This window comes from Eublepharis macularius, chromosome 1, assembly GCF_028583425.1.
Source record: "Eublepharis macularius isolate TG4126 chromosome 1, MPM_Emac_v1.0, whole genome shotgun sequence".
In the NCBI taxonomy this organism is placed as follows: Eukaryota; Metazoa; Chordata; class Lepidosauria; order Squamata; family Eublepharidae; genus Eublepharis; species Eublepharis macularius.
The window spans coordinates 129,555,038-129,582,547 of record NC_072790.1 but is presented as its reverse complement, the minus strand read 5'-3'; the positions used below and the strand labels follow the sequence as shown (position 1 = coordinate 129,582,547).

The 27,510-nt window shown below is 46.0% G+C and overlaps 1 protein-coding gene across 1 annotated transcript in view; it reads right to left on the bottom strand.

Moving 5' to 3' along the window:
* Positions 1-6,642: 6,642 nt before the first annotated feature.
* CCDC170 (coiled-coil domain containing 170) overlaps positions 6,643-27,510 on the bottom strand; it is a 67,571-nt gene continuing 46,703 nt past the window's right edge. Inside the window, exons 9-13 of the mRNA XM_054976315.1 lie at positions 17,962-18,162; positions 14,987-15,160; positions 14,632-14,874; positions 10,083-10,319; positions 6,643-7,039 (exon numbers count right to left, since the gene is read on the bottom strand). Coding sequence (XP_054832290.1) covers positions 6,851-7,039; positions 10,083-10,319; positions 14,632-14,874; positions 14,987-15,160; positions 17,962-18,162 — 1,044 coding nt within the window. The 3' untranslated portion in view covers positions 6,643-6,850. The remainder of the gene's footprint in view (positions 7,040-10,082; positions 10,320-14,631; positions 14,875-14,986; positions 15,161-17,961; positions 18,163-27,510) is intronic.

Below are 27,510 nucleotides of genomic sequence, written 5' to 3'. Positions count from 1 at the left end.
CCTTTGGCCTGCGGGTTGTTGATGTTGTTCCACTAAACGAACTTCTAGCATGCGATTTTCTACTTCGCAAGTTAACTGGATCCATCCTAACAGCGTAGGAGGGTTATCTTGCATGAGAGCTCTGTCCAACAATTTAGGATTCAATCCCTGTTTGAATAAAATGATTTTGGTGGATTCCTCACACCTTGGGCATTTGACAGCGAGCTGTCGGAATTTTGTAACATAGTCTCTAGCCGACATGCTGCCTTGCCTAATAGACTGCAATTCAGTCCGGGCCCTAGTTTCTTCTAGGGGATCTTCATATTGGGCTCGGAGCGCGTCCACTAGCCCTTGAAGTGTATTCAACTCGGGGGCACCAATATCATAAAGTCCTACATACCAGTCAGCCGCTTTGCCTTGAAGTCTCGATCCCAGGTGTTCGATTTGACTGGCTTCACTTCCAAATAGATGTCCCCATCGATTGAAAAACTGTACTGCTTGGACAAGGAAAAATCCCAGTTTGGAAGGATCTCCATCAAACGTAGCTTCCAGCTTAACCCAACCCATGGGAAGTTCTTGCCTGGGAGCTAGTGCTGGCATCGGGTAGACGTCGAGCGGGGCGAGTTGTAAAGGAGGCTGTCGCGGTGTTGGCAGTAGCTGCGGCGGAGGTTGCTGGGGATAAGGTTGAGGTTGTTGTGGGGGAGGCCCTCCCGGGATCGGCTGGGGAGGCCCTCCAGGTATGGGTTGTAGCGGCGCTGGCCGTAAGGGTGCTGGCTGCACCGGCGGTGGGCCTCGAGGCATCGGTAATCTGGGCGCTGGTAAAAGAGGAGCGGGAATCGGCCCTTGGGGTGCCGGTTGAAACGGGGATGGGTGAGGAGAGATAGGTTGGAGAGGCACCATGGCCCCCCGCGGCCCCGGCGTTTGGTGTGGCCTGGGAGTGGTACCTCTTCCAATTCTGCTCGTCCCAGGGATGACTCGCGGTGTATCACCTCTCGGGAGGCTTGGTGGCTGATTTGCTTGGGTCGTGGGTGGAGGCACTATAGGGGAAGTGGGCCTCAGTGGTGGTCCTGGTTCCCCACCTCCTCCTCCGGTTCCACTGTCAGCGGGAATGATTGGACGATCGGGAGGGGGGTCTTCTGGACTCGGTTCTCCACCTCCTCCACCGGCTCCGTTGTCATCTGGTATGATCGGCTGTTCAGGACGGGGTTCTTCTGGACACGGGTCTTCAGGACAAGGTCTTTCCCCGGTTACAGAGTCAGAATCCCGCGTTTCCGGTGGCTGTTGCGGCCACGGTTGGATAGGGCCCTCCGGACGGGGCAAAAGATTTTGCAGGTTTGACAAACTTTGACTGATGTCTGGTAGACCAGCTGGCGGTTCACGTCCACCGTCCCCCACCATGAGTACAGATAGTAGGTGGACGGTGTGGGCTAAACTTTCTTCCATGCTGGCTAGTCTGGTCTCCAACACTTGCACTCTGTCTGGATTCACCTCCTCCTGTTCAGTATAACCAGTAGCTTGCGAGGTGGGCACATATTCAGTATGTGGCCTCGGTAGACCAGGTATGATTTCTTCCATTCCTTGTTCTTCTTGAGATCTTGCAGCTAATATCCCTTTCGCCAAACCAGTGATTGCTGATATCCCAGAGTCAATTGCAATCATTCTGCTTTGAAGCTGCACCCACTGGTGCTCACTTACTTCTTGTTGCCCCGACCACGGGGTGACTTCCGAATAATCCCAGCTCAGGGCGCCACGGCGGGACGTCTCCCACTCCGTTTGTTTGGTCGTCCTGTTCCAGTAAAGCCACGGTTGGCTGCTGGCATGCTCAGGTATCGATTCCAAACTGCGCCGACTATCCACCTGTGTTTGCGTGAACATCGTACTGGCCCTCCGTTCCCTCGTCTCCCTTGGTCTCGCGCCCCACTGCGTCGGAGTGGGTACGGAAAACAGTGGTTCGACTGTAGCTCTAGGCCGGGTATCTGCACTGCTGGGAGCGAGAGTGTAGAGTGTAGTAACAGAAGAGCTGTTTCCTCTTGGTACAGGACCTTGAGGTTCCAATCCTTGGGAGCCGGGGGAGGCATACGGGTCAAACAAAGGATCCCTGAGCGGGACAGCTTTGGCGTCCGTTTGATCCGGCTTAGGCATTGGAAAAGATGATTGGTAACAAAATGTCAGAGCTGTGGCTAGGTAATGTCCTTACTCCAGACTACCTTCTGCAATCAGACAACAGTCCATTGTTTCCAAAAGGTTTTTACTGAAGAATTAGTTCATTATAGTCCACTGGCCTGAATACAATATTCAGGATGGTACATATGCATTGTTACCAATGACAGGCAAAGCATGAGGTACAAAGTAACAGATCCCAGCAGGCTCAACCTCCCCCCATAGTTCTCAAAACAATCCCTTTGAAGCTAGGAAAGCAAAAGTTCTTCAAGGCCGGTTCTTGGTGGAACAGCAGTAGCCAAAACAATCCTTCTCTGTGAGATAGCTGCCTGGGAACCTTGGCACCTGTGAAGAAAGCACTTAAACACTGAAAGGATTAAAAATGGAGTCGGTTAGGCAAAGACATACATGAAAGCATTCAGAACCTGACACAAAGCAGCCATTTTTTCCAGGGGAATTTATTTCTGTAGCCTGGAGATCAGTTGTAATTCCAGGAGATTGTTAGCCACCACCTAGAGGTTGCAACCCTAGGTAGATAGGTTGGCCTAAATCTTTAGGAGTGAGTTGTCACTGAGATAATGATCACCCAGAAAAATAGTCAATTACTAAAAGCAAAACGAAGTCAAACAACATATGGAGGGTGCCCCCTACAATTCCATGTCACAATGGGTGGAGCTTTTACTGGCATAAGAAGCTTTCCACTGGTGCATGGAGCCTCTTCCAGTGGCAAGAAAGCTCCTTCTGCGGTGGAATGGAAGCAACCCATGGTTACAGAAATCAATTCCCTTGGAGAAAACACACAAAAACAGCAAAACCAAGTAACCCCAAACAAGGTAGGGTCTTTATGTACTCAGGCAACTTCTCAGATATACAGGAAAATATGGCTTGACAAATTTTTTTAAAAAGGTCATACACCCCTCTCATGAGAATCAATTTAAGGGGAAAGGAGGAATCCTTGAAAGTTAACAAAATCCTGAAGGGGCAGATTAGGAGGTAGGGTTAGAGGTTTTCCAAATTGTTTCCCCTCCAGTGATTCTTTTTGGGTTAGCATCTTGTTCTTCTTAATAGTAATGGTTTGCCCCCTTTATGTTCACAAAAGTAGCACAATAGTGCCACCCTCAGATAAGGTAGAGATTTCTACTTAGGGAACCCCAGATATTCAGAAAAGGATGACTTGAAAATTAACACACACACACACACACACACCGCAAAAGACCATAAAAAGTAACCTGATGGCAGCTGAATATGCCACAGAAAGCTCAGACTGTTTAGAACAGTTGACAGTCAAAAGGAAATGAGGATATAAATCTATCTGCTCAAGAATGAAAAAATCTTCCCCTCCATAACTCCATAAGCTACAGAGTGGAAGATTTTTTAATCCTTGTGTGGGGAGAATTCTCAAATTGTTTAAGCCCACCTCTCAATTTCTTCTAGGCCCCAGCTTGTTAAGTGCTATTAAATTAAAAACTAAAGTCATTTGCTTTTATCCTAAGGTTCCATTTCATCAACGCAGCAGCAGCTCCTCTGCTGGAATAACTTTTTCATTGGCAAAGAAAGGAATGGAGACCCGCTGCTGCAGACTCCAACTTGAAACCCACATTGTTCTTTTGGGTCCACTGTCCTACAAGAGCACGATTTTGGGGGCACTGAAATTATAATGAGCTGGGCGGGTAAGAAGTTGCCTTCCACTAGTGTGGATCCACTAGTGTGGATCCACAATTAAAGCCAATGTTCTTGTAGCAATACAGAAAAAACTGGTTAAGTTGTAGTGACTGAGAGGAGCCAGGAAGTAGGCAAGTATAACATCCACTTTGTGTATCTCCTCAGTTGGGGCCTGTGTAGAAGGAGAGAAAGCTGAGACTGGGAGAGCTCTATAAATAAGTTACTGCCATAAAGTTTAAAGTTTGTTCAACAACTGAGTTTGCTCAGTTAGACATAATGCACTTTGAAACAGTTCTATTATTCTCTTTGTTCACAAACAATAAACTGGATCCAAAGACGCCCTTGCACAATCTCATTTTCTGGAGATTTCCTACCTGAGCTACAGCTACCAGCCCTTCCATCCATATTGTACCCGGAAGTTCTCCAGCGCTCAGGACTTTTGGGGCAGCATGGAAGGATGTCAAAGACAAGGAGAAGCAGGACAGATGTGTTCTTTGAACAGAGCGGTGCTTACAATTATCTGGAGCTAACCCTATACATTTGTGGTATTCTGGAGGCAGAGAAACATTTGTTATGATTTAAAATATATATTATGATCAAATAAACAAACAATAAAACAACAGTCCACAGTCAAAGATCGAGAGGGATCTGACTGAATGCCCTCGTGGCCATCTTGAGCTGCATGTCCAACACTAGAACTGGCTTCCATTGGAACTATGAGATCAGGGTAGTTGTTGTAAGCAGTTTTAACTGATGTGCCTGGCTATCCTTTTTAGACTCGTGTAGAATGGAATAAGAAGAGATGAAAAGTCAAGAACCTTGCAGTGTGCACCCCTTTTAAACATTTGTCTTTAAACATTTGGAACAGGAATTTATAATTTTCTTTTTGTTAAAGTATTTTCATCAAAGACAGCTGAAGCATGTTGTTTGAACATTTAAAGGAGGAAACAATTTGTAATTCATCTGTGTCAATGTGCTGAACTGACTAATGTGTCTACTTAAGGAATGAACTTGTTCCATATATTCCAGCAAAGGTACAATGATGGCTGACCAACGCCTGTGTGATTGGCATTTGTTTTAAAAAATTAAAATTTAAACTTTAGATTAAAATTTAATTGCAATAATTAAAAGTCAGTAACTCAAATATAAACATATTTGTCTATTTCACTTGATTGACAGTATTCTCCCAGAACTCCTACTGGGCTCATTGTCGTCACCAAAAATGTTCTTGAGGGAAGTCGTCATTTGTATGCAAGAAATGAGTAATGGCTATACTACGTATGATTGCACTCTGAACAGATTATTCATGGAGACTCTTACTGGGAAGCAAGACTCTGTCACCCCTGGAATATTATGGAAAAGCATGAAGTCAATAGGAAATGAGGAAAATGGCTTGACTCAATAAAGGAAGATACATGCACCAGTTTGCAGGATCTGAGCAAGTCTGTTAATGATAGGACACTTTGGAGGTCTTTCATTCATTAGGGTCACTATAGGTCAGAGGTGACTTGACAGCACATAACACACACACGTGAAGTCAAAATCAAGTAGAAGAAATACTTCAGAATTATATAGTAAAACCTGGGGCCAGATTTACACATATATAAAATGAACCTCCTTACCATTTTTGAAAGGTATTTACCGCACTTGGTCTTCTCCACGTCCTGGTTGTCTTCATTTCATCAGGATGTGCTTCAAAAGATGCCCAGAGTAATCACTACCCCCATCATAGTAGGATGGTCGGCCTAGAACCTACATACATTTTGTAATGGCCCAACAGCCATTTTATGTTTGGTCCCACTTCCCATGGAAATCATCTTGTGGTGGCACCCATTTTCCCTCTCTCAGAATTCCAAAAGTGCTTACCAGCTCAACAAGGCTGAGCATCCATAAACTAAACATTTGAAGCAATAGGTAAGACAGCAGGTCCCTGAAAGACCCCCACAGTCAAGGCTGCCAAACAAAATTCTCACCACAGCACCCACTTGTACATCATCATTTCTCTTGGGACAAGCTCTATACAAAAACTGTTCACGAAACCCATCTAGAGCTGAATCCATTCCAAACTGAAGCTGAAATCTTTATTTATATCGACAAACTCTGATGGTCATCAGAGTTCCAACTGCTAGGAGTACAAGAGATTAAAAGTAAAAAAGAAGGAGTTTGAGGGAATTCTTTGCTGAAAAAGAACAGTAGAGCAAAAACTACTGCTGATCCCCATAGAGATTATAAAAGTGTGATATAAAATGATAAAACAGAGTAACTCAGGAAAGCTAACTATTAATTATGTGCATATATACCTTATCTTGCTATGAGTCCTCTACACAAAGCAAAAGGAAATAAAAAATTTCTCATATAGTGACTATTTTCTATTTTGGGATCCTGACTACATTTAGACAACATGCTGAATTGTGTTTTATATTTTATTCACGTCTGAATGCTGGCTACCCTGTGAGTCTGATTTGGTAGAAGGACCACAAACTGGGTTTCTAACCAGAGTTACATCTTAGCTTCTGAATCCTGGTTTGTAGTAATTCTTGTTAGTCATTATGTCTGAATGAAAGATAGCCACTTAATCCAAGTTTGTTCAATAGCATCAACCCCAGGGCACAGAGTCACAGCTGTCAAGTAATAACAACAACAAAAATCCTTGCCAGGCCTTGCTGCTGTCAGTACTCACTGTCAGACAACCAGGGTTTCTAAGCCGACCCTGTTTAGTTTCAATGGCTCTACAGAAACCATGGTTAGTTCAATAAGCTGTGGTTAATCATGACACCTAAATGCTGCCCAAATGTGCTGTTCTTATTACAACCTGGTATTTAACACACATAACGGTTTCAATTCTAACAATATATTGTTTATTAGGATATTTCACCTTAGTAAAAGTAATATTGATCTTTCTTTTAAGCTGTCTCATTAAAGGCACTATACATTTTAGCTAAATTGCTCTGCGTCAGATTATTTAAACCACCAGTTATACTAGCAAAGAGAAGGAAAGCTCCAGGAGAGAGGTTCCAGCGTCTTCATTTCTGCTATAAAGAAGAAGTACTTAGTGAGGAAGTTGCAGTGATCCGTCATGCCGTATTGCCATGTCTTTGAAGCACACACATGGAACAAAGTGATGCTGATGAGAACAGATCAATCTCTCTAAGCGAGTAATTATTTCATAGTCAGGAAGAGCCATAGTAGCAATATTGAGGCCCAGCATTTGGGAGACCACGTCTCTGAAGTCTGCCAGCTGTAACAGAAAAGTGCGGGGGTGAGACACTATCAGTGAATTAAGAATCATGCCGAGATGGGTGCTAGAGAGATATGACAGACTGGAGGAGTCAACAAAACTGGGTTGTTGTCACAGGCAAGCCCTGGAGTGTTATTTGTTTGCTACAATTAGGTATAACAAAACCATGTAGTCACACATAGCTTACACTCATCTAGATGTGCATCAGCCTCTGAAAAGTGCTGCGAAAACTACAGCTGATGCCAAATGTGGCAGCCAGACTATTAATTGAGACCAGTTTATCTGATCCCATCATGTATTGTATCATCTAGGGATATGCAATTCGGGTTTGGAGTTCAGTAAGAAATATCGAATTTTACCCAATTTGGTAAAATTCAGTATTACCAAATTGATGTTTACTGAATTTATTCAGTAAAATTTGGTAAACTTTGCAAAGTACGGCAGCACTGCTTCTTGCTATTCCTTTGCAAAAGAAAGTGCTTCCAGCCTTTTTTAACCTAATTGGAGGGGGGAAGAGGGGGAGTTGGATTGAATCAGAGGCGGAAGGGGGAAGGGGGAACAGAGAAGGGAGGGAGAAGTGTGAGTGGCCAATCCTTGCAGCAGCTCTCCTTCTCTGGCCAATGGGATTCTCTGAAACGAGAGTGCTTTTTTAAAAAATGCTGTAAGGAGTTAAATGGGAGGCTTCACTGTTTGTAGGCCATTTTGTCCTTGCCTCGAGATTGAGGGCTTCCTGCTGGCTCTTTGCTTCTCTCTCTGTGAGCTCTGCCAGCCTGCTGGATCTGAACTACATGGATTTCTTCCTGTTACTTGGAGGACAACTTGGACCTGTTGGCATCTCCTAAATGCAAGCTCATCCCTGGAGAAGCCTGTTGAGCTTCTCCAGGGATGAACTTGCATTTAGGAGTATGCCTCAGCTGTGGCATCCCTGCCCTGTACATATGTGCCCCTGGAAAAGAACTTCTAAAAGTTCTCATCATTGGGAACAATGGAGAGTGGCTAGTCAGCCTTCTTAGGGGGTGCTGGTTTTTTTATTTGCTTTTCCCACACCTACATAACAACTGTGGAGAACAGCATCAGGAAACTGGAATGGGGGAGGAGGTGGGAGCCCCTCTTCCATCATGGTGCAATCCTAAGCTGAATTGGACCCCCAAAGACCTTTAAAATGCTGTCCATTACTTAAATGATTTTGATATAATAAAATATAATGATGAATAAACTAGCCAAACAGACAAAAAAATGGATGGATGGATGGATGGATGGATGGATGGATGGATGGATGGATGGATGGATGGATGGATGGATGGATGTTCAGTTTAGGTTTAATTTACTTCTCAGCCCAGAAAGAGTTTGCTTTATATCCATTAAGTAGAATAAAAGTATAATGCACTTTAGCCCAAATGGATAAAAAAACCCTGAAGTTCTGTGTAAATTAAATTGCAGCGACACATTAAATATTATACACTTCACTGCATGACCTGAATCAATGTCAAAATATGTTCAGATCTTTGTTTGTGGTTCATTGTGTTCTAAAGGTCATATTCCAAATGCTTACAATTATTGTGTGCTCTTTAGTCTGCTATTCATAACATGATTTGATTTAACAAGTTTCATTATTCTTATTTCTAAAATAATGACAAGTTTTGGAAAATATGTCCAAAATGTATGCAACTATATTGCTGCCTCTGAACTCAAAAACACTTGTTTCCATATTGAAGAGCAGGAACTTCTATTCTCTGAGTCCTCTACTGAATGGATTGTTCCATCTCAAAGCTTTGCTGTTGGAGCATCAGACCCAGAAGCGGCTGTGTCCATGAGCCACTTTAACCACAGAGAGACATCCAACATTATCATCTCATGAGGATCTGGAAGATGCTCACAAGAAAAAAAAAGTCAGTTACTTAACCTGTAGTTCTGTGACTATTTGAGGTGAAACAAAATAGTCCCTTGTGGAGCCAGATTGAGGAGAAGTGCACAAAGTGGGGAGCAAGAGGCTTTGGAAAGAAGTCCAGCAGAAGTAGAGTTTGATCAAGAAGGAAGTTGGCACGCATTTGTTACACTGACTACATGTGTAAGAACTTTTGCTGGTCTCTTGAGGAATCTATTCACAGGTGATTTTTGCCACTGTTGACCCCATTCCTCTTAATTACCTGAACAGAAAATTCAGAAGAGAACCCTTAAAAAGCCCCATTGAAATCAGAAGGGAAATTAAGCATCTGGAATTCAGAAGAAACCCCAAAGAGGTATGGGGGTCAAAAGTGGCAAAAATTGCCAGAGTTTCTCTCCTCAAGAACTAATCAGTTAATGTGTAACCAGTACAGCCAATACAATAACCAATATATGGACTACAAACACCACCTATGAGATTAAAGATCATGTAATAATTGCAAGCACTCAGTGTTTAGAAAAATAATGAATCACAAACAAAATCATTGGGCAAACATGTTAAACCTACACATTTATACGTTTTGAAGCTACAATCTCACTGTCTTGCTCTTTCCATTCACCATTTTTCTCAGTCTAGGCACTTGGTATGGATCTCTGCAGAATGCTATGGTTTATTGCAGCTGAGTAGAAGGGTCTCCCACCCCACAAGACTTTGGTCAGGATATTCTTGTCATTCAATTCGGGTTTGGAGCCAACTGCCACACATAATATTCACCATTCTAACTCATTCCCTCAATTTGGAACTAAAGAGTTTTGTTTCAAGCAGACATTCCTCAGATTTGCCCATACTCATGTCAATATACTGGATTCAATGAAATGGCAGTTCTTAGCTCATAAGGGAGGAGGACTGTCTATCTGTGGATTTTGGGAACCAAGCTTGATGCACTTCTAAGTTTCATGTACACCTGTACAAGCTGCCATTTCATTTCTGTTCTGCCTCAGTAATTGCCAACATTCTCTCATGACAAGAACAGTTCATTAATAGTATATAGATCCTGTGCTGGACGTACAAATACTTTCTGTATTGATTACCTAAAAAATTATAACATAATACCCATTGCCCCTGGCCAGGTACCACATCAGCCATACTGACACATACCTGTCTCTCTCTCTTCATTACTTCGTCTAGGGTAGTTTTAAGGGTTTTCAATTCATTGGTAACAGATTCCAGGATGTTTTTAGCTCGCTCTTTATCCTCCTTTGCTTCTCGCTCTGCAATATGTAACTCTGACTTCACTGCAGTAAGCTGCTTCTCAGTCTTTGCCTTAATCTTTTCCATCTTCTCTTGAGATTTGCTTAGGTCTTCAATTGTTCTGTCCTGCTCCAGTGTTCTGATCTGTTAACAAATATAAAGACAGAAAATTACTGTGCAAAAGATCTTGTGACACTTGAAGTAGAAATAGATGTATGGTGTGTTGTAGAAATTAATGGAAATGAGCCATTTTGGTCAGATCCATTAAATGTTATCCTCAATTAACATACATGCATATACACAGGTACAGAAAGGGAAAAAAGATTTTTAAATGAGGCCAAAAGGCCATGCAATGCAAGTACAGTACATGACATTTGTATGCAAACTTGGGATGCCTGGTCTCCTGTTCCCCACTTGCTTTTCCCACTGCTGCTACCCACAGCAGGGTAATGGGAGAAAAATTCCCAGGGGAACAGAGGGGGTCACCATCAGTACTGATACTATGATATCACTTCTGGCACTATCTGGAAGTAATGCTATCACATCCAGCGATGCTCTAGCATTCACCCCAAACTCTGATTAAACCATAGAGTCTGAGCAACTGCTAGAGATTTTCTCTTGACGTGGTGATGTCGCTGCTGAGTTGTGCTGGAAGTGACATCACCATGTCACCAGTGATGTCATGTCACCGCCAGCAAGGCCTCTCCCCCCCCCCCCCGGGGTCAGCCTTGGGCTGGCAACCCTAATGCAAAATTCAAAGTTACGCAAGATTCTGGAGAACTCAAAAACTTGCTCAATTTTATTTAAATGTTTATTTATTTATTTATTGCCCATCTTTTTCACAGAGACTCAAGGCAGATCACATGATGTAAAACAAAGCAGAGCCAGTGTCAGCATATGGCAAGATTGGGCAGCTACTAGGGTCCATGGCTTTTGGTGGGGCCCTCTGCTATTGATTCCCTACTCACGTATCTCCTCTGATGCCTGCACTCCCACACTCCCACTGCCTGCTTGTGACTGCTTTGTCACCACTGGCCCCAGTAGCATATGCTGCCTAGTGCTGCTGGAGAAAGGTATGTGGGAGGTGCACAAAGCATTAGCATGCCTGGTGGCCATGGCAATGGCACTCCTAGCTGCACCCACCACAATCAGGTAAAGGTTTTGCAGGCAGTGTAGGCAACTATAACTCCAGGTTGTTGGAGAGTCTGTAAGTGGGCAAAGGAAGGACACACAGATAAGTTGGGATACATGGCTGGGAAAGCAAGAAGGGGAACCTAGTAGTGGGCATCGGGAGGCCTGAGCACTCTCTGCCCAGGGCCCCCGAAAACCTGGAACTGTCCCTGAAACAATGGCTGTTTCCTCGCGATCTAAAAATAGTGTGATACTCACAGAAGGCTGCCAGCTTCCTCGCGCAATTTTTGAATCTGTTGCCCTCTTCCAAGACGGTTGCACTGCTTGCGTTGCAAGCATCCTCACATTATTTCTGGGCTTAAGGGACATGGAGGAAGTGGAACAGAAGCCACTGGGAGAGCCCAAGAGCTGTCCATGCTCCTTCATCCCCAAGCACTGAATCATGCAGCTGAGGAAAGCAAGAAATGGAGTCCCAGGAAGGCTGGGAAGGTGTTTAAACAGAGAGGTGTTGTTTGCAGCCTGACATCAGACTGAATGAAGCTAATGGAGAAAAGTTAGATGGGGAGAGACGAAGAGTATGTATGAACTGGAGGTGGAGAGGAGGAGAGATTCCCTGTACATGATTCAAGGCATATTTCTTTCTTATTGTAGCATGACTGAAATAGACTGTGGCTGCAACCCTAAACTAGGTTGTAAGACCCACTGAACTCCAGGGGATTTACTTGTGAATATGCAGGCTTAGGATTGTGCTCCGTGAGGTTGTGTGTGAAAATGCTATGTTTGGAGATGATTTTGACAACCCCTCCCCCACCACACACACACTGAGACACTGCAGCTTCTGGTTTTCAACCAGAAGTGACATCACTGGGGCCTCTGGACCACGTGCATGCTATGTGCACACACAAGGAACATGAAGTGTGTCTGGTGTTTAGGTTGGGACCATCTGGCAACCCTAGTGCCCCCTGCATCCCATCTCATTAAAGATCAGAGTTCAGGTAGGGGCTAGTTGTTCTGACTGGAGAACATGTCTCAGCTGCAGACAGCCATGGTCATGTATCTTAGCAACACCTTTATTGGTTCTTAGAATCATCCCATGTTGCAGGCTGATACGGGATAAAATGGAGTTTCTAAGTTAGTTTTTTGCTCTTGGCCCAGCAGTGGACACAGTTGCTGTACTTGGTTATTTCACCATTTATTCTTGGACCAGCTGTTGGATGGTTATTGGCTCTTGGAGTTTAGTTCTGTTTGGACTTTGTAGCCTGACTTTACAAGGTAACATCTGGTTTAACAGGCAGAGGTTAAGTTTTAGTTAAGTAGGCTTTCTTATTTTACTATCTTGTTTTACACATTTTCTATATATGTCATCTTTTGCACAATTCTTAATAAATATATTAATCTTATCCTTGTATGGTGTTATTGGAAGATCCCCCCACCTCCACCTGTCACCCCCTTGCCCTGCTCATCTGGCTAGTGGAGGAAAGGTACTTGGGGGGGGGGGGAGATGAGCAGGCTCCTGTGCTCTCCCGTCTTGCCAGAAAATGACATCATTTTCCAGTGCAACAGGAAAACTGCGAGTTGCACTGAAGCCCAATTAATTAAACATTGTCCATTTGGAGATGATTTTTAATGAACCATGCTTCAGCACAACCTGTAGGTCCTCTGCTGTGCTAGAAAATGACATCATTTTAATGATGCCCCCCCAGGCATCTGCTACTCCCAGTTTGGCCCCCGATACGCTACCTTGGGTGCAAGGGTCTCTTGCTCCCCAGAGCACTTTTGTAACTGTCCATTGTCATTTTAGTATTGCCTGATGCAATCCTTAAGGAATTTAAGCAGTTGTAATACAGGGTTTGACAGCAGACAAAGGATCATTATTGTTCTACATTTGGACAAACAGGGTTGGATCCATTAGTTTTTCACTAATGGAAGGGTAGGTGTCATATCCACCAACTCCCCCTTCCTGATGCAGACTTCCAATTTCCCCCTCATGCCATTCCTGAAAGTCCCCTATCCCCCAGGAGCTACATTTCAGGAGAATGAAGGCTTGCAGGGAGCGAGTGAAGCAGGAAAATTCTGTTCCGCTAATGGAAATGCCTCCTGTAAGCAAAAAATTCAGTCTAGATCCAACCCATAATCTCTATGCCAAAGAAAAGTCAAAATCAGAACCAAACATTTCTATCCCATTTAGGATTACCAATTAAAGCTAATCTCCAGACTACAGAGATCAGTTCTCCTGGAGAAAATAGTAGGTTTGTAGGACAGACTCTATTGCATTGCATCCCCAGACTCTGGCGTCCCCAAACAACACCTCCAAATCCCCAGAAATTTCTCAAGCCAGAGATGGCATGACTAATAATTTGCATGTCATCACAAGGAGGTCCTGTCTGCACTACAGCTCCATTTGACTTTGTGCAGAATAAGGCACAAGGAGCAACCTATGTTAGGGCCAGCTATACTAGCAGGCAGAGCAAGACTGCCCACCTCAGACCACATTGGATGAGGCATCACTCGCAATATCTGCTTTGTACAAAATGCCTTTGGCCAGCCTTGCCCATTGTTGATTCTGACACAGCAGAAATGCAAATGCTGTGATTGACTGGGACTGCCATGCAAAGTGGGTGGGTGGTTAGAAAGCCACTTCAATGCATAGTCTGAGAGGCTGACTGCATCATACTTGAAAATACGTGTATACGAGCGAAAAGTGCCTTCTGAGGGGTGACAAAGTGATGAAGAGCAGGAGGAAGGAGTAATTAATGCATGTACACATTGAAAGAGATATGCACCTGACCTTTGCTACTTCACCTTCTCGATGGCCCATCAGAAGCTTTTAAAAAATTATGTCGTCAGGCTCTGATACTTATTATTTACTTACTGTAAATGTTTTTTCTTCCATTAAAACATATATATCATGCAGCTAACTTCTTTTTATCAAGGATTCATGATCTCTTTATTTAAACACAAACAATGCCATATTGAGACAGCCAATAGCACTGTAAAGCAAATGCTGCTTTAGCGGCCCATTGAGCCAATATAGTGGGCTGGCTAAGACAATGAGCCAGGAGGCTCCTAGTTCAAATCTCACCTCTGCCCAAGAACCCACTAGATGAACATTCTGTCTCATGTTGCAACAGGAAAGCTGGTCTACCTGACAGAGCTCTTGTAAGTATACCAAGCACTGTAAAGAACATACATTTCCAAGCGTTGCTTTTTTGTTGTATAATCACTATAAATTGAATAATTTTGTATGTACATATATTAATATATTTCACACTGCTGAACTGACTGGAATCACCTCCCACACAGTGGGAAAAAGGGAGATTGTTACCTTCAGTTCGTTGGTGTCAGCCAGTTTTGTTTTCAGCTCAGTATTTGTTTCTCTTGCCAAGCTGAGTTCTTTCTGCAACCTCTCCAGCTTCTTTTGTAACTTTCGAACTGTAAGGTTAGCCTCATCTCTTTCCACGGCCAGGGCTGTGCGTACTTGCTTCTCTTCTTCCAGCTGAATTATCTTCTGATGCAAAAGTTTCATATGTAGATCTTTACTATCAAGCTGCTCTTTCTGAGTTTTCAACTACATTTAAAAGTACAAAAGTACAACTTCACCCTCATTAAACGTGAAATCATTAGACACAGAATTTTGGTTTATATTAAAATATTTCTTAATCCTGCTCCACTTTGCCTACCTTCCTTTGCAGACTGCGTGCTATGATTTTATTTTCAGTCAATGTGTCTCCTTCCAATTTGATCAATTGCTCTGTCCGTGCCAGTACTGCATCCATCCTCATGTCAAACCCAATATCAGCAGCCATGCTGTCCAGATTCATCTTTCCAGAAAGCTGATCCAAAAACTTAAGATACTTCAGGGGAAAAAATGTGAAAAGAAGTGGGAAGGGACAACAAAAGATCATCTAGTATTTCAAAGATGAGAAATACATTCTTCTGCACTCATTTGAGCCCTCATCTTTTTTTCATAGAGAACTTTAACTGGTCTTTTAGTACTAACCTGTTTTGACATGCATCTTCTAGCATTTACACATAATCTAAATTGGGATCCTATCATGCATGCAATTTTTATTTGTTTGTTTCAGGGACTGGTCTTTTAACAATTGCATACAGACATTTTTCTTCAAGGATGTACTAATCGATCTATCAAAACCACCTCTAAATTTTGTGATGACACGTTTTCCCCAAACAGTATCATACCACTCCATTCGTGAATCCTCAGTTTAATGAATCACCATCATGCACATTACAATAGCACAGAAATCAAGCTCTGTCTCTTATGCACCTGCTGGCCAGCTTCTAGTTAGATAGGACCATCATTATTACCTCACAGAGTTATAGTCACATAAACATGCAATGGGTTACACAATTTTTTTTTAGTAATTTGGTTCATTCAGCCAACTGGCCTTCTGAAGACAGTTGTCTCTCAAGTATGGGAAGAAATTCAAAAGATGGGCTCTGCACTAGGGGTATGAACAACAACAACAACAAAAATCTGGGAAATCTGGCTCCAGATTTCAGGGATCCCCCCAAAAAACAGTATTCTTGAAATCCAAGAAAGGTTATCTTATCTGGTTCAGCAAGATTAGAGAATCCTGGGTTTATCTGGCCGTTATTCCCTATATTTTAAAAAAAAATCTGGGGGTCTGGGGAGCATTTTTCAAGCAAACACCACCAAATTTTCATGAACCTACTTCTGACTGTCCATTAAAGACTCCCTAAGTTTCAGGATCCAGTTCAGGATCCAGTTCTATGGGATCTGAAGGTGACCCCACCCACTATCCATTGTTTCCTGGGGGGAAAACATTTCCAAATGCAAGCTCAACTCAGAGAAAGCCCAACAGAACCAAACTGAAGTTCCCCCCAAAGCCAAGTGTCCCCTGAGCAAGGTGCCCATCCACTTTCCATTGTTTTCTATGGATGGAAAGTTTCCAAGCTGACTCTCAGGCAGAAACAGACAGGGGCAAGGCTGCCAGTGACCACAGACACACTCCCAAATGCAAGCTCAACTCAGAGGAAGCCCAACAGAACCAAACCAAAACAAGGGAATGGAATCCCCCCAGAACCAATCATATGCTTTTTCCATACAAAGGGGGGTCGACTGATACATCCTGCACTGAAATTATTTAAGAGCAAGGTCGTCCCACATATATGGAGCTGAAGTGTGGGGTTGGAAGGAGGATATTCTAACCAGTCTTGAGGTAATTCAAAACAAGTTTTTGAGACAGATTCTAGCTTTACCCAAAGGTGCTCCTGCTGCCCTGATGAGCACCGAAACAGGACTTCCCCTCCTTAGGGTGCGGGCACACCTTGAAGTCTTAAAATATTAGAAAAGGGTCAAATTTTACAATTCTGACTCCCTAAGCTCCCTAAGCTGCCTTATTACTATCCAAAGACCCCACACGCTCTGGCTTTCTTCGTGACATTCGCCAAAGATACACCATCCCTGACAACCTTTTAGGGGTTTCACCCAACAGCTCCCCACTTAGTGGATTTACAAGTCAGATGCAGTGATGGACTGGTTATCAATATTAAAATCCAAGGCAGCTCCTTGATATAAATTAATTAAATTTGATCACTTAAGATCCAATTACCTAGCCAGTATTTCCCACTACAATCTCAGATTGTCTCTTACAACTCTGCGTTTTCAGATGATGCAGTCAGCTCTTTTGGCAGGATGTTATTCTCACACTCCTGTGGAACATCCCATCTGCATTTGTGGATCATCCACAGTGGAGAACTTTCCCCATTACTTACTCTATTGTCCATTATATAGCATGCCTAGAGCTAAATTTTTGGCAGGAATCCTACCAGCCACAAACACATATTCCAAAATCGAGAAGATTGTGTTCTTATTATCTGATACTGACAACCATGTATTCTACAGTCTCTCTCAGTTTGCAATTGCAGTTAAGAAGATGGTACTGAATGGGGTGGTTTCGTGATTCCTGGGATGGTTTGGTACCCTGTTTTAATTAACCTTTTTAAACTGTGATGCTTGATGTTAACTGTTTTTTGTCGTTATGATGTACAGTTTGGAAAGTTTGTGACTGCCTATGGCTACAGACAATAAAATTTAATACAATAATAATACAATACATGGCAAGTGTTTTTCTTTCCTCTCTTACTTAGCATTTGCTCCGTCCTATTCCTGCAAGCAGTAGGGAGCCAGTTAGACTTTCCAATGTAGATAACCACAGGGAGACACCCAATACTTTACAGCAGTTACCAAAAGGATTTCTGAAGGATTCAAGTATTGCATTAATTTGGAGTAGCACAATGCAAATTCTTTTTTTTAAAGATGTAGTATTGTGTTATTCTTGGGCAGTGCTACACATGCACCATGGAATAAAAAAGGTAATCAGAGAATCATGCTAGTGGGATGTGAACAGTGTGTGTGTGTGTGAGAGAGAGAGAGGGGGGATGCAATCAAAATCTGGTGTGAATGGGAAAATATGGCTCACAAGGATTTAAAAAACAGATGACCATGTACTGTGTGGAATCTCTGTTGTAAATGTGAATTAAGCATCAATCACACTGGCAACATGACCAACACACGAGGAAAGGAAATCCTCATGTAGAATCAGCCTAGGTCATTAAACTCAGTTGACTCTCTAGCTTGCATTGGGTCCTTCCTACGAACAGTTATTATTACTTTTTGTTTCTCCAGCTTCAAAGCATCACATGTTACACCCTCAGACACCAGCTCGCCTTCCAGATGCAGCAACTGATTGTTAAGAGCTTCTGATTTGTTTTCTGCTTTCTTGGCTCTTTGCAAAAAGTCCTCTTGCAATGCATTCTGAGTCCTGAGTGCCTCAGTCAGGTTGGCTGTTTGGGCCTCCAGCTGGCACACCATCTAGAGAAAAAAATAAATTCAAATCAGAGGCTGGACTTGAAACTAATTTATAGCATAAACAGATGTTATTGCCGTCAGAAGCAATACCTCTTCTTCAGCAAACAAGGGGAAGAATAAAATTTAATTAGCAGGAAAGAAGTTACTCCAACAGCAAATTCCAGTCATACATTATATTAACATATACCTCAGAGAGAGAGAGAGAGAGAGAGAGAGAGAGATTCACTTCATTTATACTCCACCTTTCTCCCCAGTGGAGACCCAAAGTGGCTTATATTGTCCTCTCCTCTGTTTCATTCTCACAACAATCCTATGAGGTAGTTTAGGTTGAAAGTATGTGATGGGTCTAAGGTCACCCAACAAGCTTCCAAGATACAGTGAGGATTTAAACTGGGGTCTTCCCAATCCTAGTCACACACTTTTAGCCTAACCTACCTTACATGGTTGTTGTGAGGATAAAATGAAGGAGAGGAGAACAATGTAAGTGTCATAGTACAGCCTGAGCTTGACGAGTCCTCAGAGGAGGAGGAGCTGGAACAGCTGACGCTTGCTGACAGCCTTGCTCCTCCTGAGGAGGAGCAGCCTGCCTCCCAGCAGCTGACCACAGCTGAACGGTCAGATGCTGAATCCCAGCCAGAAGCTCCCCTTCCCCACCCAGAGCCACCAGCCCAGACGCAGCCAGCTTCCTTATCCCCTAAACATCTCCAGACTATCGAGAGCAACGTCGGCGTAGCAGGGACAGAAGAGACTTACAGACCCGACGTCAATCTGCATGCCTCCGGGCTCTGAACAGGTCAGCCTTCTCAGAGGAAGGAGGGGCTTCAGAGGAGGAGACTTGAAGCAGGTGTGCGAGCTGACTGAATGCTCTCAGAGTATAAAAGCCAGAGGGAGGGCTCCTTTCAGCGTGGCTTCAATGAGTTCTCTAAGCTGCTACTGTACTGCCTGTGTTTGCTTCTTGGAACTGTCTCTCTGACCTCCGACCCGGCTTGTCCTCGACTACTCCCTTGATTTATGGACTTTGCACATTCCTTGCCTTGCCAGCTGGACCTTGTGACCTGTCAGCAGCACTCTGCAGACTCGGCAGCCACTGGAAGCAGGACAGTTTGAAGCCACCCAAAACTCTCCAGCATGATGGAGGAAGGCACTGCTGTTGCCACTGACCTTGTTGCCCAGACCCAGTGGCTGCAGACACAGGTGCAGCAATTAACCCAGACCATAGCCTTGTTGCAGCAGCAGGTAACCCTGAGGCCAGGTCCTGCACCTCCCCGGAAATGCCCAGTGCAGCCTCCAGAGAAGTTTGCAGGGAATGTTGAAGAGTTCCCTGTATTCCTGGCACAGTGTCAGCTCTACATGGAGCTGCGGGCTCAAGATTTTCCTGATGACAAGACCAAGGTCAGTTTTATATTAAGCCTCTTAAAGGGGAACGCTGCCAAATGGGTGACACCTTTACTGCTCATGAATTCACCACTGCTGAGTAGTCTTGCTGATTTTGTGGCACACTTGAAGGCTATCTTTGCAGACCCTCTGAAGGCAGAGCGGGCCAACCGCCGCATTCGGCAGGTGCAGCAGGAGCCAGGTACTCTGAGGGACTATACCACTGACTTCCAGCTATTGGCACAGGACCTGGGCTGGAATGAGGACGCACTCATGGACCAGTACCTGGAGGGATTGTCTGAGGAGATGCTGGATGAGGTGGCCCGAGTTGAGCGCACTCCAAATCTCCCAGCCCTGATCTTACTCTGCCTGCGTATCGACGGTCGCCTGGAGAGTCGATGGCAGGGCCGCAAGGAAGTACGTTGCCACTCCGAAAGCCAACCACCTGCTGTGGGATCCAACCCCTGCTCCTACTTGTCCCAAAGCCTGACCCCGGTGTCCAGCGAAGTGGAAGCCTCGGCTGTCAGCATTACACCCCAGGGTTTGAGGGGAGGCCACCCCTATCATTCTGGACCCTCCATAGAACACCAAAAGCCTCCTGATATTGGGCCCCAGCATCTTCTGATCCCCGTGAAGCTGCAGCTACCAGAGGGGCGCTGGTTGTTGGTGTACGCCATGGTGGATTCTGGAGCCTCCCAGTCCTACATGGATGCCCCATTTGTCAGGCAATACCAAGTGCCGACGCACCAAAAAGACACCAATTCTGGTGGAAGCCATCGATGGTTGGCCTCTACGCTCGGGTCCAGTTACTCAGGAAACCCACTTTCTAGTTCTGCACATAGGGAACCATCAGGAGCAGCTCAGCTTTGACATCGCTGCCATGCCTCGCTTCCCAGTAGTGCTGGGGATGTCCTGGTTGAAGAAGCATGATCCCTTAATTGAGTGGAGCAAGCAGAACCTGCGCTTCCAGACCCCATGTCCCCATGAGGCGCCCTCTGTGCTCCTGGGAGGGAGCACCAGTTCAGATCTGTCTGCACTCCCAGCCAAATATGCAGAGTTCCAGGATGTCTTCCAAGAGAAAGGCGCCGACCGGTTGCCCCCACACCGGCCATATGATTGTGCCATCCACCTTATTCCTGATGCCCCCTTGCCCACTGGGCGGTTGTATTCCCTATCAGAACCTGAGCGAAAAGCCCTACAAGAGTTTTTGGCCAAGAATTTGCAAAGAGGATTCATCCGTCCATCCACTTCCCCTACCTCAGCCCCTGTCTTGTTTGTAAAAAAAGAAATCCGGGGAATTGCGCCTATGTAATGATTACCGGGCCCTCAATCGCATCACCATCAGGGACCGCTACCCACTGCCACTGATCCCAGAACTATTGGACTGATTATGGGGGGCCCAAAGGTACACCAAGCTCGATCTGCAAGGCGCCCACAATTTGGTGCGTATACGCCCTGGAGATGAGTGGAAGACTGCGTTTGGTACCCAGTATGGCCAGTATGAGTACTTAGTCATGCCCTTTGGCCTCTGTAATGCCCCGGCTGTGTTCCAGCGCTTCATGAATGATGTCTTCCGGGACTTGCTGGAACACTTTGTGATAATTTACCTTGATGACATCCTGATCTTCTCCCAGGACCCCGCTGAACACACCAAACATGTTCGGGCTGTCCTCAAACGCCTGAGGCAACATGGCCTGTATGCTAAGTTGGAGAAGTGTGCATTTGACTTAGACACTGTAGAATTTCTAGGGCATCTCATCACCCCACAGGGCATAAGGATGGACCCCCAAAAGGTGGAGGCGGTGCTGTCTTGGCAGGCACCTCGAAATCGGAAAGACATTCAGAGGTTCCTCGGCTTCACCAACTACTATCGGCAATTCATCCCAAACTTTGCCCTCCTAACAGTGCCCCTCACCAAGTTGCTATGGCCCCGAGAACCCTTCCGCTGGACAGTAGAAGTGCAACAGGCCTTCCAGCAGCTAAAAACCCGATTTGCAACGGAACCGCTCCTACGTTACGCAGACCCAAGCTTACCCTTTGTGGTCGAGACTGATGCTTCCAGTGTCGCAGTTGGCGCTGTGTTATCCCAGCAAGACACTGCCATGGGCCCTCTACGACCCTGCGCCTACTACTCCCGGCAACTCAACGCAGCCGGAAAAAACTACACCATCTGGGAGAGGGAGCTCCTGGCGATTAAATCAGCGTTTGAGGTCTGGCAGCACCACCTGGAAGGTGCCCGTCACCCCGTGTAAGTTCGCACAGACCACCGGAATCTTGAGTATCTACAGACTGCTTGTAGATTGAACCAGAGGCAGATTCGATGGTCCCTGTTTTTCTTCCGTTTTAACTTTACCATTACCTACATTCCCAACTCTCAGAAAAAGCGGGCAGATGCCCTCTCTCGAAAACCTGAGTTCGCTTCCCCGTCCCTCAAGGAGCCGCTTCTATCCACAGTTCTACTGCCGGAAGTGTTTGCTGCCGTGCCTCCCACAGCCTCGCTCCAGGAGCGGATCCAGGAACAACAGCTACGTGACCCCTTCGCCATGAAGATGCTCCAGTGTCTTTGTGATCCTACGCAGAATCCCCCCAGGGGTTACAGAGAGTAGGCAGGGATGCTCACCCACCAAGACCGGGTCTATGTGCCACCGAGGCCACTACGGGCCGAAGTCCTGCAACTAGCGCATGACACCAAACCCGCTGGACACTTTGGTCGGTATAAGACAGCGCATCTGCTGACCCGGGAGTTTTGGTGGCCCCATGTACAGACCGATGTAGCCCAGTACGTAGCCTCCTGCAGCACCTGCAGGCAAGCCAAAGATCCCCCTGGCAGGCCTACAGGACTATTGCTTCCCCTGCCCACTCCTAATGGCCCCTGGAAAGCTGTATCCATGGACTTCATCACAGACCTCCCTACTTCTGCAGGGAACACAAGCATCCTGGTGGTGATGGACCTCCTGACTAAGATGGCTCACTTTGTTCCTTGTTCCGGACTCCCAACTGCCCGCGAAACTGCCCAGCTGTACTTACACCATGTTTTCCGCCTCCATGGATTGCCAGAACACCTGATCTCTGATCGGGGGACCCAGTTCACCTCCCGCTTCTGGCGCACCCTACACAACCTACTGGGCACCCAAGTACACTTATCTTCCGCTTATCACCCCCAGTCTGATGGCCAGACGGAACGCACCAATGCCACACTGGAACAGTATCTCAGGTGCTATGTAAACCACCAGCAGGATGACTGGACCCCGCTGCTCCCCCTGGCAGAGTTTGCATACAACAACTCAGTGCATACCTCAATCCGTCAGACCCCGTTCATGGCAAATTATGGGTACCATCCCCGGTTTTTCCCGCCGGTCTTGCCCACTGCACCAGTACCAGCTGTCAACGACTTTGTGGAGGAATTGCAGGCACTGCATAAGGTCCTGCAGGACCAACTACACCAGGCCAAAGAGGCATACAAAGAGGCTGCCGATCGTAGGCGTCAGCCAGGAGAGACTCTCAAGGTTGGGGACAAGGTGTGGCTCTCAACTCGACACGTCCGAAGTCAGAGGCCCTCCCGAAAGTTGGATGCCCGCTTTATTGGCCCATTCCTAGTTACTGCCCAAATCAACCCCGTGGCCTACCGGTTACAGCTACCCTCTACGCTCCGTATCCATCCTGTGTTTCATCAGTCCCTCCTTGTTCCCGTTGCACCCCCACATCCTCTCCGAGACCCAGAGGCGCCACCACTACCTGTCATGATAGAGAGCCAGGAGGAATATGAAGTAGCGCAAATATTGGACTCCAGACGACGACGTGGTCAACTGCAGTATCTGGTGGACTGGAAGGGGTGCGGACCCAAGGACCGCTCTTGGGAACCTGCGGAGAATCTTCATGCCCCTGACTTGGTGCGCCGCTTCCACCAGGCCTATCCACGGAAACCGGCCCCATCCAGTGGGGGGGGGGGCCCTGGGGGAGGGGATGGTGTCATAGTACAGCCTGAGCTTGACGAGTCCTCAGAGGAGGAGGAGCTGGAACAGCTGATGCTTGCTGACAGCCTTGCTCCTCCTGAGGAGGAGCAGCCTGCCTCCCAGCAGCTGACCACAGCTGAACGGTCAGATGCTGAATCCCAGCCAGAAGCTCCCCTTCCCCACCCAGAGCCATCAGCCCAGACGCAGCCAGCTTCCTTATCCTCTCCAACATCTCCAGACTATTGAGAGCAACGTCGGCGTAGCAGGGACAGAAGAGACTTACAGACCCGACGTCAATCTGCATGCCTCCGGGCTCTGAACAGGCCAGCCTTCTCAGAGGAAGGAGGGGCTTCAGAGGAGGAGACTTGAAGCAGCTGTGAGAGCTGACTGAATGCTCTCAGAGTATAAAAGCCAGAGGGAGGGCTCCTTTCAGCGTGGCTTCAACGAGTTCTCTAAGCTGCTACTGTACTGCCTGCGTTTGCTCCTTGGAACTGTCTCCCTGACCTCCGACCCGGCTTGTCCTCGACTACTCCCTTGATTTACGGACTTTGCACATTCCTCGCCTTGCCAGCTGGACCTTGTGACCTGTCAGCAGCACTCTGCAGATTCGGCAGCCACTGGAAGCAGGACAGTAAGCTGCTTTGAGTCCCCACTGGAAAGAATGGAGGGGTGATAAAATAAATAAAAAGGAGGTAGAAATGTAGGTGTGACTGAGAGAGGTCAGAGGTTCAAACAGAAAATCTAAGTGATAAGTGTAAGTGGAAATTTACCAATACTAGTATAAAGTCTGGTAAAGCATTAAAAAGTCATTTTTTAAAAAAATAAAAGGGATTCTTGCAGAATTATTAGAGATTGTAATGTGAAAGGAAATCCAAGACTCTGTTTAAGCCAGGATGACTTTCAGATCTGCAAAAGTATATCTAGGGACATTAAAATGTTTTCCCACTGGTTTCTGGATATTGTAGTTTTTCATGCTCAGTTTGTGGTCATTGATTCTTACATGCCAAGACCAACATGTCTGCCAAACATAGACAGCAGAAGATTGTTATTGGCACATGATAACATATATCAAATTGGATGATGTGCAAGTGATGAGCCCAGAATGGTCTAGCTATTATTAGGTTTCCTGAGTGTATATGTGGACAAGGTTGGCATCTAGGTCTGTTGCAAGGTTTGTCTCTCTTCTGAGTGATCCATGGTAGTTGGTGATAAGCTGTTTTAAGTTAGGGGGCTACCAGGAAGCAAGGAAAGGCCTGTCAAGTTTATCCAGAAGGGGCTGAAGTAGTTTAAATTGAGCTGAAGGTTACAGCCACTGTTGTTCAGTTGTTGCCTTCTGAGTTTTTCTCGTAGCAGGCTGACTCTGGGTATCAATCTGCCTTTGTTGATCTGCTCTTTTACTTTACTCTGCAATCCAAAAAAATGCTTTTTGTAAATCCTGACAAGTCTTGTAGTATAGTCTGCCCTCTTACACACTATCCCTTGCACTACACTTAAAGGCAGATCAAGAAGACTTCTCTAAAAGTTCCAACTTCAGGAGCCTAGAACCTGGTTCCATGTTCTCTTGGCACCAGGGCCGGCGCGCCCATGGAGGCCAGGTAGGCGGTGGCCTCGGGCGCGTGGGCACTGGAGGGGCGCTGGAGGGGGTGTTGGGGGTGGAGGCGCGCGCAGCGAAGCTGGCATGACTGGGCTGCCTTCAGCTACTGCTGCAGCCAGCCAGCCAGCCCCTTGCTGCCACCGCCGCCGCCACACACCCCAGCCGGGCACAGCCTCTGTGCGCCGCTCGAGCAGCGGCTCGCAGCTTCTGCGCCCAGCTGGGGCGCGCGGCGGCAGCAGCACGGAGCTGGCTGGATGGCTGCAGCAGCAGCTGTAGCCAGCCCACGCCAGCTCCGCTGCACGCTCCTCCGCCCCAGCTGGGCGCAGAAACCGTGAGCTGCTGCTGGGGTGGTGCACAGAGCAGCCTCCGCGCGCCGCCCCAGCCCTGGCTCGCAGCTTCTGCGCTCGGCTGGGGCATGTGGCGGCGGCGGCACGGGGCTGCCTGGCTGTAGCCAGCCAAGCGCAGAAGCCATGAGCTGCTGCTGGGGCGGCGCACGGAGCAGCCTCCGCGCGCCGCTCCAGCAGCAGCCCGCAGCTTCTGCGCTCGGTGGTCCACGCGCCACCCAGCCCCCCTGCGGCGCGTGATGATGTCTGCGATGACATCATCACGCCGTGCAGAGGCGTACGGCACGCTGCCGCAGGCGCTAAATCCTCTGGCGCCGGCCCTGCTTGGCACTGAACATCACAGCTTAGGATCAGGTAGTAAGAAAATGGATTCCTTCTGCTATTCACAAGCTTATATTGTTCCATTTGAGAATGTTCGTTTTGTTTTGTGTTTTTAAATAAAAGTTTACCTTTACTTAGCAAACAAACATCTTTATAGCATGCTTGAATAATCTGAAAGTACCTAAACTGCAAGTAAGTCATGCAGAAAACCAAACAATTTTTGAAATGCCCATCAGCAATCTCGAATAAATAAGTGGTGACAGTTAATCTTCAGGTCAGAAGGTCCTAGAAGTGTGCATATGTTCATAAACTATCTTTCACTAAAGCTTTTTAGCTGTTAATATCTCCTATTTTAAAAAAAATTATCATCCAAGCACAAAAATCACTTTAACAACAAAGCTTTTTTCTACCCCAACCAATCACCCCTTTAGTACTACCATTGGGTGGAAAAAGAGAATTGGTAGAGGTACTGCTACAGAGATATTGTTGAATTATATTGTGGAAAATTATAATCCAAGCACAAAAATCATGTTAACAACAAAGCTTTTTTCTGCCTGCAAAATTTAGTGGACTCCGGTTCTAGATTCCATTTTATCAAGTGCGCTCAGAAAAATATCCATCAAGGTCATTGACTGGCAATGGCTACATTGCTGTATGGACAGTGGTGATGAGAACACAACTCAGGGCTCTTCTGCACTGGCAATTTACTCCTCTATTTTTAAATATCTGCCCCTCAAGGATCAGATTCATTTTGGCCACCTACCTTTCTGCACATCACTTTTAATACTGGTGTACATTCTGTGTCATGCCGGCATTTTTTATCTGCACCAGCATGAAATAAAGAGGATTATGTGATGAGGTTGGATGTCACCATTAGCATCACTAGTGCCATCATAAGTGCCATCATCATAGTGCCATCAAAATTTTAAAAATTTTCATGTATGTCCAGTCATGTTATTACATTATGATGTTATGAAGACCAGAGGTGCCTAGCAGTATGGTATTAGCAGTGGAAAAAGAGAGAGAAACAAAAGCAAAAGGAAACCCAACATGGCACGTGTTAAGTGTTGGTGCAGAGTAACCAAAAATAGAATTTTTTACTTAAAAAGCATAAATAACTAATCTTTGAAAACCTAAAAGAGATCCATGTAACCATAGCTGTCATTTCATTGTTATGACATTATAACATTATTATGTTTGGTATTGAAAAAATTCCACAATACACAACTGCTATGCTCCAAGTAGACGTTTTTGTTTATGATTTGTCTTGAGAAAAGAGATGTGTCCTGGGAACTGAGAGGGACGAGGGGAAGGAGGAGGGGAAGAATGAGTAGGGTTGCCAGATGGGGTCTGGAAGAATATGAGACCGGGGGTGGGTGGGACTTACTTTGCATACTTGCACTCCCAGCTTGGCCCAGTGACATCACTAGTGGCAGCACTGCATAGGAGGCTGGGTGGGCAGGCTGACTATGTCTCCCAGTACTGCACAGGAGACCAGCTGGCCACTCTTCCTGGCAATGCTACACAGGAGGCCAGGCAGGCTGGCAAATACGAAGCAGCCTAGAAGCAGGAGGGAGGCCAGGCATCTGGCATATGGGGAACGTTTTCCCTGGAAGTCTCCCAAAATACTGAACTATCTGGGGGAATATTGGACACCTGACAACCCTCAGGGTGATGGAGGAGCTGCGAGGAGAATGGCAAGACCAGTCAGCAAAAAGTGGCCTGCAGAGAGAAGGAGGAGGGCAGAACAGAGAATGGCAGGCAA